Genomic DNA, 15,187 nt, shown 5'->3' on the forward strand with positions numbered 1-15,187 from the left:
ACACAAAATTTTACAAGTAATATCTGGACATTTTTAAGCCTTGCATTTAAGAAGAAAGTAAAAGTGGAAAAAAAAAAACCCATGAAAATGAAAACACAAAAAACTTAAGTCTTTATGATGATTATTCAGGCAAGGCCTGAAGTTGAAGGTGACTCATTTTCTCTGTGAACTCCTAAAATGTTATTTTCCTTTTGGCTAAGTACAGACTAAAAGCATTGTTTCTTGGTAATACGTTTCTCTTTAAGTACTCAAAAGTAATAGCATTGTACTTCTTCAGTATTTTTCGAATACGGAAAATCGTTAATGTTCTCAGACTATCCTTTTGCCCGTGTATCTGCAGTCAGCGAGAGCATGGGTGGAATCTAGTCTGGGTGGGGTCTCTCTTGCTTGCTTTCAGTCTCGGTCCTATCCCATATTTTCTACGAAGTTGACTTCAATTCTCTGAGCCTCAGTTTTCTCATATGTAAATATGGCCAACAGCAACCCTCTGCGCAGTTGACAGAACAACATGAGATGATGTATGCAATCTCACTGCTGTCACATTGTCATCACAATGTGTCACTTGCCTTCCAGAATATCCTTCTACTTTTCTAGTCACCCATTCTCACTCCTTGTTGTTGATTCTCCTTCATCTTGATTCTGTAATATTCTATTGCCCTAGGGCTAAGTACTTGGAGTTGACTGCCAGATTTATATTTCATGTTCTGAACTGTCCAATGAACTGCAGCTCACCAGCTACTTGTTTGTTGAATGGGTAACACAATTTCAACCAAACAAGGCTGCTACACTGATTCTTTCTCCATCTCACTCTACTGCAACTTTAATCCAAGTTCTAAAATCTTAAGGTGCCCTTCACTCTCTCTCATCATATACATCTGATCTGTTCTGTTATCAAAAACTCAGACTTGGTGATTACTCACAATCTCCATCCTCTTCCCAACCCAATGACCTCTTTTCTGGATCAGTGCAGAATCCGCTGAGGGAGGTCATTTCATCCAGCTCTTGGAGACTGACACAGAGCAACCAGAGACTTTATTTTAAAAATAAATGTCAGATTGTGCTCAAAACCTGCTAGTGCCTTCCTCTGTCATTCATGGCCGATGACAAGACTCTCCAACAGTCTAAAAGGCATACCACGAGCTGCCTCCCAGTCATTTCTACCTTGTCAACCCTGCCATCCCACTAAAAAACCTTTTCACTTCACCTCTTACTCTGCTGCTAAGTTCACTCTCCTCTGCCACTCTTCTTTAGAAATGAAGCAGTGGGTGCTAGCCTCTGGACTCTTTCGTTTACTATTCATTTTGTCTAGAATGCTTTTCCTTCAGGTATCTATTCTCATTTCTTCAAGTCTTTATCTAAACTTCAACCCTGCACTTAGGCAATTTCTGTCCTTCTTCTTTTACATTGCAATCTTAGTGTCTCTTTTAACTCTAAACTGTAATTTATTTATTTATTTTAAAATTTACTATCTCCTTGGAATAAAATGCTAGCTTTTGAAGACAAGAATTTTTTTTGTTCACAGTGATACCCCAGTAGTAGACACACTCGGCATGTGTTTATTGAGGCACATACCTAGTACAGTAGCTGCTCAGCAGGTGAACAAAAATACTAGGTTCTTTTCTACCGCTATAACACATACCACTGTCCCACTAACTGAAATGCAGATATATATCTGTTTGCAGTTATTTGTATCTTCACTTTTCATTAGTACAATCTTAGTGCACTGATCCATGGAAGTGATGGATGGACTGTGAGCATCACTAGATACTGGCTGGTCCCAGTGTGCTGCATCCAAGTGCATTGAGCTGCTCTGCATAAAGAATTCCATTCATTTGGTGTGTGTGTGGTGGTGGTGGGGGAATCCCAGTCTCTATGAAATTATACCATAAAATTAAAAAATTCAAAATAAAAACTTAACAATAACAAAAAAGAATGCCATTCAGGTCTCTCTCAGCAATCTATTAAATAGTCCATGGCCTCCCGACTCCTATGCCAACCCATCACTCCCTCAGATATTATATTGCTTCTATACAGCACCTGTCACTAGTTGGAACTGACACGTACTCTTTTTGGTTTATTTATTTATTGTTTATCTCTCAAAACAGAGTGAGAACTTGTTAACAGAATTATTTAGCCTCAAATGTCAAGGTTGAGAAATTCTGAGCAACGTCTTTTCAGACCTCAGGTTGTGCCTAAGTCTCTACAAAAGGGACATTAGCTAACTGTCTCTGAGGGCATGATAAAATATAATTCCTAAGTTGTCCCTTTCAGTTATAAGAATTTTTCTTCAAGGAACTTGCAATTTGGTACAGCCAGTTAACCTGCTGCCTGTGATGCCAACATCCCCTGTGGATGTTGGTGTGAGTCCTAGCTGCTCTTCTTCCAATTCAGCTACCTGCTAATCAGCCCGAGAAAGCAGCAGAGCATAGTCCAAGTTGGTAAGCATGTGCCAGACATGGAAAAAGCTGTTTCTGTGGCTCTTTGGGGAGTGAACCAGTAGATGAAAGATCTCTCTCTATCTCCATGTCTCTCTTCTTCCCTCTCTCTGCCTTTCAAATAAAATATATAAATGTTTAAGAAAAAAATACTCATGATAGCATAGGTTACAACTCATGTTTTTTCTTCTTCCTTCATGTAAGTTCCGCTTAACACTTGACTAGGCTTAACACAGGAGTAGGCTACTGTGTATTACCTGTTCCTCATGGAGAATCACCTGTCCCTTGAGGGGACTTCCTAGTGGTGCCACCGTCACAAACGGGTGCCAAACTCCACCTGCCAATCTTGGGAAGATGTCATAAAAGTCGACAAAGTAGCCACTTTTCCCAGTTATATTCATAAAGTATAAGGAAATAGGATTGCATGCAGCTACATAAAGAGTATTTTCCTCATTCTCTGAAATGACAAAAAAAGATGTTAATTTTGGAGTTTACAACTGATTTTCTAGTTCAGAAACTGATCACAGCTGACACTCAGCAGGTGATTTCTAAGTAGATTTATTAGCACAAAAAGCCTATAAGAAATAATTTCATTCTTACCACACATGCAGATAGGGTCACATCAATCTATTTGAGGAAGTAAGAATCTATTTGCTCCCAAAAGAATGTTGTAACAGTACATGATGGCACTATTAAGTACTGAACAGTCCTCAAGATTAGAAAATTCTTTTTTGTATGGTAGCAAGGTACTCTGTGTCCCAATGGTGGCCTGTTGTTCCACTACTGCTTCAAACGGACAACTAATCATCACCTATTTAATAATATCTAGTTCATCTTCTATCTAATAGTCTTGCATTTTCTAGTTCTTCAGGTTTTCTTGCTACAAATAAGTTAATCAATTTGTTATAATATTAGTTCTACAGCTGTTAATATAAAAGCTTTTCTTCATATTTAAGTATGCTTTCCCAACAAAAAATCTGTTTTCAATCTTGGTACTTCCCTGGGTCTATTTTCTGAATTCTATAAAAGTGCTTTTCAAACTTTCAGATCTCTCTGATTCACAGGGGGATCTAAATGAAAATGGAGATTCTGATTTGGTAGGCCTGGGGTCGGCTTTCAGAGTCTGTCCTCCCAAGAAGCTCCCAGGAGACACCATGATGCTAGTTTGAGGCCTTCATTCTGAATAAGCTAGAGAGTTTTAAGTTTCTTACAACCTCTTATATGGTAACCTTGAAGAAAGGGATTAAGTTTGTTTTCTACCAAAAATGCTACCAGCATTGGCTCTCACCCAGGTATTTAACTCATAATGGTTATATTTTCTGATTTCCAAATAGGACACAAGATACAACAATCAGAAACTTTTCCATTTAGGACTACTCTGGAAAATCTGGACGTGTGTATGTGAATGTGTATGCAATATCCACAATATTACACACATATACATATATTACATATGTAATATATTACACACAGTACATTTATGTATATAACACATTACATGTACATGCCACATATGTATAAACACAATTATGTATACATGTTATACATATGTGATATGTATACATATATACACACACATATATATACACACATACAATGTTGTATCTATATTGTATATGGAAACATTTCTCAAATATTACACATAAAATAGCAAATTTAAATCAATAAGCTAACATTGAAATATAGGTCAATAGAAGGGCTTAAGAAGACACATGATCTAGAAAGTAACAGGAACTGTGTGTGTGTATGTTTGTGTGTTTAGATATCAGACAAAATTGCAAACTGCTTTCATTAACATGAACAAGTTCACTTCAACCTTCGTTGAATACATTCCTGCACAGTACAGAAAATTGGGGAATACAGCAAAAAATAGTGACAGAAACATACTTGATAAATTTATAAGTTGTTCGCAGGCATAAATGCAATCTGGTCCTTGGCCAAAACATATAGAGATACAATTAACTCTTTTTAAGATTTATTCATTTTTATTGGAAAGGCAGAGCAGATTTATGGAGTGAAAGAGAGACAGAGAGAAAGATCTTCCATCTGCTGGTTCACTCCTCAGATAGCCACAATGGCCATAACTGAGCTGATCCAAAGCCAGGAGCCAGGAGCTTCTTCCAGGTATCCCACATGGGTGCAGGGTCCCAAGGCTTTGGGACATCCTTTACTGCTTTCCCAGATCATAACCCGGGAGATGGATGGGAAGTGGAAGAGCTGGGTAGGAACTAACACCCATATGGGAAGATGAGGATTTAGCCATTGAGCCATTATGCTGGGCGCACAATGACTTTTTCTAAGCAAAGAACATGCTCTTTTCTCTCACAAATGCACAGCAGACAAAAACTAAATAAATACACCAATAAAACCTCCTAGTTGGCAAATGAGAAAAATACTAAAATAGTTCAATTCTATCATGGACAGCAAATGTCCTCCTGGAAGGCATATGAAGGAGCACAGGAGTGACTGACTAGGGCTGCCTGCTGTAGGGATAGTCAGAGATCACACTACTTGTTTATGCTCTCTAGATAAAAAAACAAGGTCCAAAGTTCAAACTTGGCCCTAAAGTCCCATATTTTCTTTTCAGTACTGAATGTAAAATATGTTAATGAGAGCACCAACTTTTTAGCAAACAACAAAACAAATATACTTTTTAAAAGTACATTTTTAGCCAAACAGCTTATTTAGGGAATAAATAATATCCACAGACCATACAGGAACAAAAATAAGATACTGATCTTTGCCTTCACAATTCCCATCTTACTGAAGTTTGAGATTTCTCCCTTTCCCTAGCTACAACTTCTGTTTACATCACCATAGCAACTGACATGACTGAGAAGTTCTGCCCAAAGGTGCCCAGGCTCACTCCTCGGGGGTAATGGCAACAGTCCAGAAACACAGATGCCCAAAATCCATGTCCTTTACAATGAGAAGCTTAATGACTGCAAACCACTCCAACTCTGCTTTTGTGGTTCATGCAATCACTAAACTGGAATCCCAGCCAAAATTTTTCAATGTTTCTCCTTTTTATTTTTCCTTTCTATTTTTAGCACATGCCTGGGTGTGTTTAACTTTATGCTACAATTGTAATGAGAAACAGATATATGCACACAACCTCAAATACATATGTGGATTCCACAATGGCATTTTCCTACATTGTTAGAGGAAATTAGCTCTAAATTACAAATAATTGCTATCCAACCCACAAATGACACTCACTGAGTGTATCATAGACGTTTTGATGTCTAGACATTACTTTAATCTTTTTCCTTAACAAAAATCAATGTAGAAAACATCAAAAAAGGAATCTTACGTACCATGTGATGTAGCAATATCACAGATTATATTAACTTCCTCCAACGGCAACCTCCAGGAAACACATTCTTCGGTGAAGTTTAGGGATCTTGCTTCCTGTCTTTCTAGTGGAAACTCCTGTATGTTTACAACTACTGGACCCTATAATAAAACAGCTGAGTTGAGAAATTTACATAGTCTCCCAAATGTGGAAAAATTATAATTCTTTTAAAACACACTTTAATTGAAGTACATAATATCCTACTAGGCCTCTTCTCATTTTATGGGCTGCTATAATACTTGTATCAATAACGCAAGTATATCCTTGCATTCACAAATGCTTCCAGATGTGTTATCTTATTTAATCCTACTTTCTTTTCTGTTTTACTCATAAATATATACCAGATGTGGAATCCCAAAATATTTCTCAGTTCTTTATTTTTTCTTAAGAGTCAGTTTTGTATCCTATGTATTGGGGCTCAGAGCTGTCCAAACAGGGAGAATAATCTGTACATGAATGAACCAGGGTTTGGCAATATTTCCATTGGAAACAGTGCTTTTATAATGCTATCTAGAAATGTAATGATTGACTCGTGCCTTTCAAAATAAAATGTAATAGCAATATGACATCTGAAAAGTAAAAATTTAAAAAAAAAACCTCAAGTCTACTGATAATTACCACTGTTACTTATGAAAGAGTATTTCATCCATGGTGATAATCATCCAATTCAAACAGTAAGCAGAGCAACCACTTCATTAATGTTATGGATATTAGTGCTGGGCTCTTAGATACGAAATCCTGGAAGAACTCCGCAGTGATGATTTAAATTTCAATGATTCACATCCTCTGCAGTCATAAATTGATCAAAAATGTTTGGGATAAGGTGTTAGCATTCTCCATTCATCCTGTACCTCAGGATTCGGAAGATTAAAAATTATATTCATGGGCCTTGCGGTGTGGCCTAGTGGCTAAAGTCCTCGCCTTGAACGCCCTGGGATCCCATATGGGCGCCGGTTCTAATCCCGGAAGCTCCACTTCCCATCCAGCTCCCTGCTTGTGGCCTGGGAAAGCAGTTGAGGACGGCCCAATGCATTGGGACCCTGCACCCATGTGGGAGACCCAGAAGAGGTTCCAGGTTCCCAGCATCGGATTGGCGTGCATCGACCCGTTGCGGCTCACTTGGGGAGTGAAACATCGGATGGAAGATCTTCCTCTCTGTCTCTCCTCCTCTCTGTGTATATCTGGCTTTGAAATAAAATAAATAAATCTTTAAAAAAATTATATTCTTTATAGCCTAGAGAAAGAGTTTGGGGAGTGTTTGGGTACTGACAATTTAATGCTCCTGCATTAAGGCAGAAGAGAGGCAGCTGGGCACCTTCCTGCATGAACACAGACAAGCAAGCTCTGACAAATACAAGCAGTCAGAATTGATGCTGTACTGCAGGGGCTGACAAGTCCACACGCTGATAAGTACGACCTACTGCCTATTTCTGCAAATAAACTGTGAGTGGAATACAGCCACACCCATTTGTTTGTGTATTGCCAGGACTACTTCTGCAATGTGATGTTGTATGGCCACAAAACCAAAAATATTTACTATTTGCATGTTTACAGAAAGAAGTTTGCTGGCCTTGGTTTGCTGGACAGTCCCAGCAACAAGGATGGCAACAGAGAGAGCAACACCGATTGCAAAGCCAGTGTTGGTCCCCTGATCCGTTTCTGTGCCTTCAAACGCTTTTACAAGCACCTCATTTCTCATTATAAATATCTTTCTTCTTGAAATAACTGGAGTAATTTCTACTGTAAGTAGTGACTGATAGTACTTTCCATTACCTTTTCTCATGAAGAAGATAGCATCTATCAGCAAAATGTAATGAAATGGTGGCTGAACTTTTTCAAAAGTACACACATAGTTTTTAACTCCAATAGCAAACACAAAGTAAAGACAAATCATACAGCGACATAATACAGCTGACTGATTCTTCTGATACATAAACTAAAAATTCTATCTGGACATCATGAATGACATGTACTAAGGACTTCACAGGTCAGACTGATTTGAAGGTTGAATAAAGCTAAAGCAGCATCAGGTAAAGTGAGTTCTGAGAATGACTAAAAATGTTTCCCAGGAAATATATAAGGAAAAAATGGTAAGATTCAACAGCTTAAGAGAAAACCACAAAAAGATATCCACCTTTATATCTATGAGTTGAGTTTCTGCTGGACATAAGAGTTTCTGCATTCCAGTTGTTGCCTGACCAACTGTCCAATAGCCCACAAATGTCTGTTTTGGTAGAGGAAACCTGTCAAAGATGATTTGAGATGTAGACATTTTCCTGTTAATAAGTCATAGGTAATTTATGATCAATCACACAAACACATTTGATGAATGGCTTAAATGGTGAGTTACACTTCATTTGATTCAGGGACAGTCCATAATGTTATGACTGGAGTAAATGTTAACATGAGGAAGACCATGCTGTAGAAAATTAGAAGATAATTTATTTTTGATCATAGTTTAGTGAAAGATATAAATTTCATAGATATGAATATAACTAATGTTCACAGGTTTTTCCTTGAATTGGTAAAATATTTATAAATATAACATACAAATTCTTGGTAGATGGAAGGAAAGCTTTAAAATATTTGGAGTAATTCATTAAAAATTTCAGCCTCTTTTCCTTAAATTTAGCATTAAGTAATAGCCCCTAACACTAATAATGCTAATACTCTCATGCTTGTAAGATGTACGGGACAAGTTTTACAAACTTTATTTCACTTGTAACTTTTTTCACTTTGGACTGAAGCATAGTAACACATATACAAATGTTCACAGGAACATGTCACCTGGCTCTGAATACAGCTCTGCAACTTGTGCCTTTAGAACAGCATCCCCACTTTTAGTCCCTGCCCCCACCAAGGGATGCTCTTATATAGCTTCTAATGGAAACATTCATTGCTTTTGTTTTATTTTAAGCAGTTTTCACGAGTAATTTATCAGGGGTAATACAGTGATGCCAAAGTGCAAAATTACAGTCAAAATTTTGAAACCGAAGTCTTTACTATTCACTCATATTATCTTATTTGAATCTGCAAAGAAAGGAACAACTGGTTTGTTTAATCACTTAGAAATTTCTTATTTCATTATAAGTAAAGAGAAAAATTATTGTAGTGTTTACATTTCTCTAAAAATAATGGGCCTATGGCAACAGACTGAAATGCATGCTTGGAATGAGTTTGATGATTATCAAAACAGTATGTACTTACATTTCAATATCATTTATTTTCAGTTAAGGAGAGCTTTGATGTGTTATTTCTAAGGTTTTTTTTCCATTAAAGCATGGGCTAGAACATTCTGGTGGAACATGCATTTCGTCCCTTTGAATTGTTAATGTTTCACAGGAGCAAATAGTTTATAAAGAAATTTACATGGAAATTCTTGTTAGTCATATGACAAAAGTGTACGTGAACATGCATTTTTTTTAAAGATTTATTTATCTTTATTGGAAAGGCAGATGTACAGAGAGGAGGAGAGACAGAGAGGAAGATCTTCCATCCAATGGTTCACTCCCCTAGTGACCGCAATGGCTGGAGCTGAGCCAATCCAAAGCCAGGAGCCAGGAACTCTTCTGGGTTTCCCACGCGGGTGCAGGGTCCCAAAGCTTTGGACCGTCCTTGACTGCTTTCCCAGGCCACAAACAGGGATGGGAAGCTGGGCCGCCGGCATTAGAACCAGCGACCATGTAAGGGATCCCGGCACATGCAAGGTGAGGACCTTCACCACTACGCTATCACGCCGGGCCCTGAACATACATTTTTAAACACCAAGTAATTATTCTGATTGGCAATCTACTTATTTCCTTCTTTTTACTGGAACAGTGTGCATAGGGGTGTGGTGGGACTGATTTAGAGGATTTCCTATTATTTTGTTCTTTCTTTTGAATGTAATAAAATTACAGTTGTAGGTCAATAGGGTAGATCTTGCAAATATCTCATAGTTTGGGGAACAATTTGTATTGCTTACTTGCTTTCAGTAGTTCCCCAGAAGAGAATCAGGCTTCCTAATACAGAAGTAGAAACAAAGGCAGGAGACATTTATTTTCCCTCTGCATGGGAGACACAGCACAAGACAAAGCAAGAGAGCTGGGTTCTAAGTCTTGTCCCTTTATTAACTAAGTATGCAGATTTAAGAAAGGAGAAGACAACAAATATCTCAGAGTACTAATCCCATTTGTGAAATGAAGGGAATGATCTGTAGGTTTTGTCAATTCGAGGCATTTGTTGTGATGGAGCAATTGAGTAGAGGCAGCTGTCAGTATGTTTAACAACCTTGTATTTCTTTTCTCTGGAGAGAAAAATGAACAATCAGAATGAAATGATTTCACCCAACAATAGAATAGGAGCCCTGATAGATGGACATGCTTTACTAAAACATGAAAAGAAGCTCTAACACATCTGAAAAAGGCTCTTTAAAGACAACATAAAAGTTTCACATCTTGAAATCTAATTACAGGTGGAGAGCTGCTTAATAAAAAATGATGCTAGGTTAAAAAGTAGATCTAACACATCTGTTAACAATCCTACAAAAATAACTTCAGAATATAAATATATATATATTTTAAAAACCTTCATCCACTTAAGAAAAAGTAACTTTGCCCAATTTCCAGTTTTAACTGAAAATGCCAGGGATGCTCATAAAATCTGCTTTCAACACACCAGCTCATTCTAAATAAGTTATGGACATTACAGGCTGCCTGACTCTAAATAAAAACAGCACATACTGGTTGACAGAATATGGGAAAGATCTTCAGGTACCCCATATAGAATCTATTCTGGGATCACGCAATAGAAGCTATTGACAATGATAGCTGTAACCCAATGGACATATTAAGAAACACAAGGCTGTCCTGGAATTGTCCAATCAAATGGACTCTGTTATGTTCCTTGGTAACAACACAAAATGTTGTTTCTAGATTTTTACTTGGATTCTACTCTAGCCAATTGAGGTAAACCAAAGCCTTTCATTTATTTTCCGCTACTAAGCTCTCTCAATCAGACGCAGAAAAATTAGTAACTTTCTCCACTTCAGGAAGCTAGTAGTCAGGGAAACAGAAAAACATTACATTCAGGTGTATTAACAAACCTTTGATTTTGAAACACAATCAACATTAATTTGTGGCTAACTTGAAATTAATAACCCTGACCAGGCTTTCGTTGTTAAATAAGACCTGACTGAAACAATAATGGCATTTTCCATGGTTTTAAGATCCTGTCACTTGTATTGTTTAAGTTTTTTGAAGTCCTAGTTGGAATGGTGTCTGGATTTGATTTGAAGGGGGAAAAGGATGAACTGAAGGTCTAGAAATAGCACTACTTTTTATCTTAAATGTCATTCATTATTTTATGTTTTTTAAAACAACTAAGTATTTCAATTCATATGTTGTGATGTTTCTTAATCCCTTGTGGAAGTAATAATAAAGATCTGGAAGTAAAAGCTTTAAGTCAAAGAAAGGTGAGGATCAAAACTATGATGGGCAAATTATAGTAGTTGAGCAAGTTACAGAAAAGAAACGGATTTTTTTTCCTAAATACACATACACTTCATAACATAATACATATGGACACCAAAGTCAAGTTAACATAGTCTGAATGACGTGCAAGAGATTAGTCTAAGATTGCTTCCATAAAGAGGTGAACTAGGGTTTTAAAGAATATATTATGGCAAATTTCTGCCTCCTCTGAACATTTGCCAATACTATTTCTGGAGTATGAAAGAAAACACATGAAAAAGATTTGGATCTTTCTAGGGGTATTATGCAATTGGAAGTTGTTGACATACCTATTATCAACAATTTCTAAAACATTTCCTTACTGCAAGAATTACTAATTTTCATGGGAATAATGGAATCCTTCAGGGTAGTTCCACCGCCTCAAAATTTCAATTGCTACCATTTTTGAAAAGAAAAAGAAAAACTCCAATTTTAGAAGGCCTCACCTACTCCTCATGTTTTGAACCCAACCCCTGGCAAATGTTAAGTCAGATTGCATAGCTGAGTTCACTAAGTCCCTCACAGAATAGCCCAGGCAAATATGGCCAACTTCAACTCTTATCCCTTCTTCTTACTCTCCAAGTCAACCTATACTGTAGCCTCTTCAGATTGCTATTTGCTATTCCTGGACATGTTATATATTCCACGCGTCCTCAAGGCTATCACTGCCTGCCCAGAACTCCTTACTGCTTTACCTCTTGGGTGAAATCCTCCCCTATTTAAAAGTTCAATTCAAACACTACTTTCCTTTGATATCTTTCCTTCTGGGCAGATCTATTTTCTCTGTGGCATTTTCATGCAAACTTGCACATAGGAGACTCTAAATTTGATAGACTCTGTGATCTTCAAGTTTCAGACCTAACAAGGAATAAGATTTCAGGAGCATCAGTTTAGTAGTGAATCTGTGATACTTCTAACAAATGTTAGAAATATCAAATGTTTTTTGTATTTTCTATAAACTCAGTATCTTAAGGAGAGACTGTATAAGAGTCTCCTTACACACCTTAAATTCGTAAGTGTGATTAGCACCATTAAGTCCTACTAAAATCCTCCCTCATATGCTGCAAACGTCAGAATTCTTATTCCCTGCACTCCCACATGTTGCTGGCAAATTAATTTTGCCTTGTTGTAAATGACAAATATGTGTGTGTGTGTGTGTGTGTATTTTCCTTTATGTGCCTTGTTCTGCTTGTAGATATTATGGCTTTCACTTTGTAACTTGGTCTTGTGCTCCTGTTGCCTCCATCCTGCTGAGGTCTCAGAAACACAGAGTAATGTGGATGTACAAGATGGAAAAGCTTTGGGAGAACCTTGCCTTCCTCGGCAGGCATTTCCCAATTACACCTCCCTGGTCCCCAGAATGATACTGCACACTCTCAGGGCTGTTGTCCAGCTTTACTCTGCAACAAAATACATGCTGTCAGCTTTATCCACACATTCGGGCTCTCTCTTTCCTCACACAAGTTGCCAGACTACAGTTCTAGGAACTGGGTTTCCTTTCCTTCATTTTTCTTCAAGTTTCATTCAAGCACTGTCTCCTTTTCTGCCATCTGCTTTATCCACCACATCTTAGTATTTTTGGATCTCATGTTCTTTTCCAATCATCCACAACAAGAACAACTAAAAGTGAAACTCTCCTAGTTGCTACAGAATTTCTCGGGGAAAAATTTCCTTTATTTCCCATGAGAAAGACTCATAGGATGAATACTCTGTGAATGCAGCACTTGGAAGAAAACACTGTGTAGAGTAACACTGGTGGTATTCTGTGGTTTCCTTATTAGATTGCTAACTCTTTGAGGATAAAGCTTAAATCTTACTCATTTGAATTTCTGGTATTTGCAATACATTCATTGTGGCATCTAACTCTCACTGTTTTCCCTCATTTCCTCAACATAGCTACAGCAGAGCTCAACATTCCATGTACTGTACCTATTAACCAAGAGGCTTTCCACCCTCAGATTCACTGCCTTTCAGTTTATTATCTTTCTAAAACTAAATGTGACAGTACTCTCTGGCTCAGACTCCTCTAAAATTCCCCTGACTCTTCTCTCCCTTATAGCATCCATCACACAGCATCACCATCACTTGATCTTCACTTTTTGGTCACCAAACCACTTGTAATTATCCAAGTGTACTACACTTTCTTCAAACTCCTCTGCTTGTTGTCACCTCCTTTATTTGCCTGGGGACGGCCTAGTGCTGCTTTAAAAGTTCAGCTGTCTTTATCCTTGTTCCCTGTGATATGGCTCTAATATAACATAGGCCACTGTATGAACTGAAGTGCCTCTTACATGAATGATTGTCTGGTTCATCAGAACTCTGTGTGTGTTGAGTGTGTGTGTGTAAACCTACCTGTTTTCTTATTTTAAGTGGCAAATTGCAAATCACCATGGTAAATCTTCACCATTGTATTGTGACTATAATCTCTGCCATTTTCTTCACTTAGAGGAGTCTCAACACAGGAGGCGGTCTCTTTGCAGGTGTATTTGGAAAAGACAGCTAAAGGTGGGGATCCGGAATTACTATCAAGTCAGGTAATGGCTTTGCTAAAATTTCATTTGCAAATTCTTAAGGGATCACAAATAAATCTGTGAGACTGCCTCAGGCACATATGAAAGGCTTAGAGATCTTGAAAATTTCTATTCAGGCTGGCGATACATATATATTTACACCTCCATAAAAAGAAGCTAAAAGCAAATGAAACAGTTGTGAAGTTACTTCACAATGTATCAAGAGAAAATAGGGCAATGACTACAAACATACAAAATCAAAGACCGTCATTCCAATAACAATAGTTGTAAGATGTCATAATGCAAATCTCTTAAGTGAAGCTCTTAAGTGAAGTGAAAGTAAATCATGTGACAGAGTGGGATCACATACCTTAGAACTCCATGAACAACACCATGAATTTACTTGTAAAACAATAACCATAAAGAGAAGTTATAGCACATCATAGTCTGGGAAAAAGGGAAGAGAGGCTCAAAATAGTAGGCAGAGTATTTTGCTTTATGTGGATAAACATAAAGTGATAATCTTTCCTACTTTCAAAGAGAAATCTAATGAAATTACTCCAAAGAGAGGCCCCAGCTGGGCTGTCTTTTGATGCTTCTGGTACTTTGAAGACTCCAGAGCTGTACTCTGCCCGAGAAGGAGCAGCTGTTATTGATGGCCCAAATATACAGGCTAAGTCCTAAGGCAGAAAACCAGTGCTAGACAGCGAGCCTTTCAAAGACAAGTTCAAAAGAGACTAAGGTGTTCTGTTTATAAGTACATACCACTGGCATTGTCCTGAAAAGAAAGCTAACCCTGAGACACAGTCCTCTAAACGCACACTGCAAAGAGACACCAACGACGCCTGAACAGGAAAACACAACGCTGGTTACCTTTCTCAGGAGCACCACAAACAAGTGTGGAGGCTAGCTGATAAAGTCATGAATGGTGACTGATATTTGGAAAATTCATTATGTACTTAACTTCCCCGCTCAATCAGGGACAGTAAATCACAGTATCTGTGAGCTGGCATGATATTATGAACTCTTTGGTTCAGCATTTCAAATCTAAAACTTCTCAAGTACCTTTCCAGTAGGATTCATTCTTGCCTGTTTAAACCCAACCTATGGAATCTATACGTTATCCTTCTCTTTGTCATTCATCTTTGAAAATAAGAGCTAAAAATAGACCATGATACAGAGGACTATTTTCAAATAATTTGGAGAAAATTGATGAGCACAATTAATCTAGCAACTAAAGCAAAAGTTAAATATACATTGTGTCTGATAGGGTCCCCAAATAGTAGGAAAATGCAATATGAAAGATAACTCAAAAGTTTCCATTATTTTTGCAAACTTAATAGCCAATGTTGTATTGCATTATACTTCTGTCAACAGCAGAACAAACAGAAAGATACC

The 15,187-nt window shown here is 37.6% G+C and overlaps 1 protein-coding gene across 1 annotated transcript in view; it reads right to left on the bottom strand.

Annotated features, from left to right (window-relative positions):
• Nucleotides 1-15,187, bottom strand: part of VWA8 (von Willebrand factor A domain containing 8) — a 355,373-nt gene that overhangs the window by 124,024 nt on the left and 216,162 nt on the right. The window contains exons 27-29 of the mRNA XM_058670689.1: nt 7,925-8,033; nt 5,753-5,891; nt 2,693-2,892 (exon numbers count right to left, since the gene is read on the bottom strand). Coding sequence (XP_058526672.1) covers nt 2,693-2,892; nt 5,753-5,891; nt 7,925-8,033 — 448 coding nt within the window. The remainder of the gene's footprint in view (nt 1-2,692; nt 2,893-5,752; nt 5,892-7,924; nt 8,034-15,187) is intronic.

The sequence above is a fragment of the Ochotona princeps genome, chromosome 12, assembly GCF_030435755.1.
Source record: "Ochotona princeps isolate mOchPri1 chromosome 12, mOchPri1.hap1, whole genome shotgun sequence".
Classification (NCBI taxonomy): Eukaryota; Metazoa; Chordata; class Mammalia; order Lagomorpha; family Ochotonidae; genus Ochotona; species Ochotona princeps.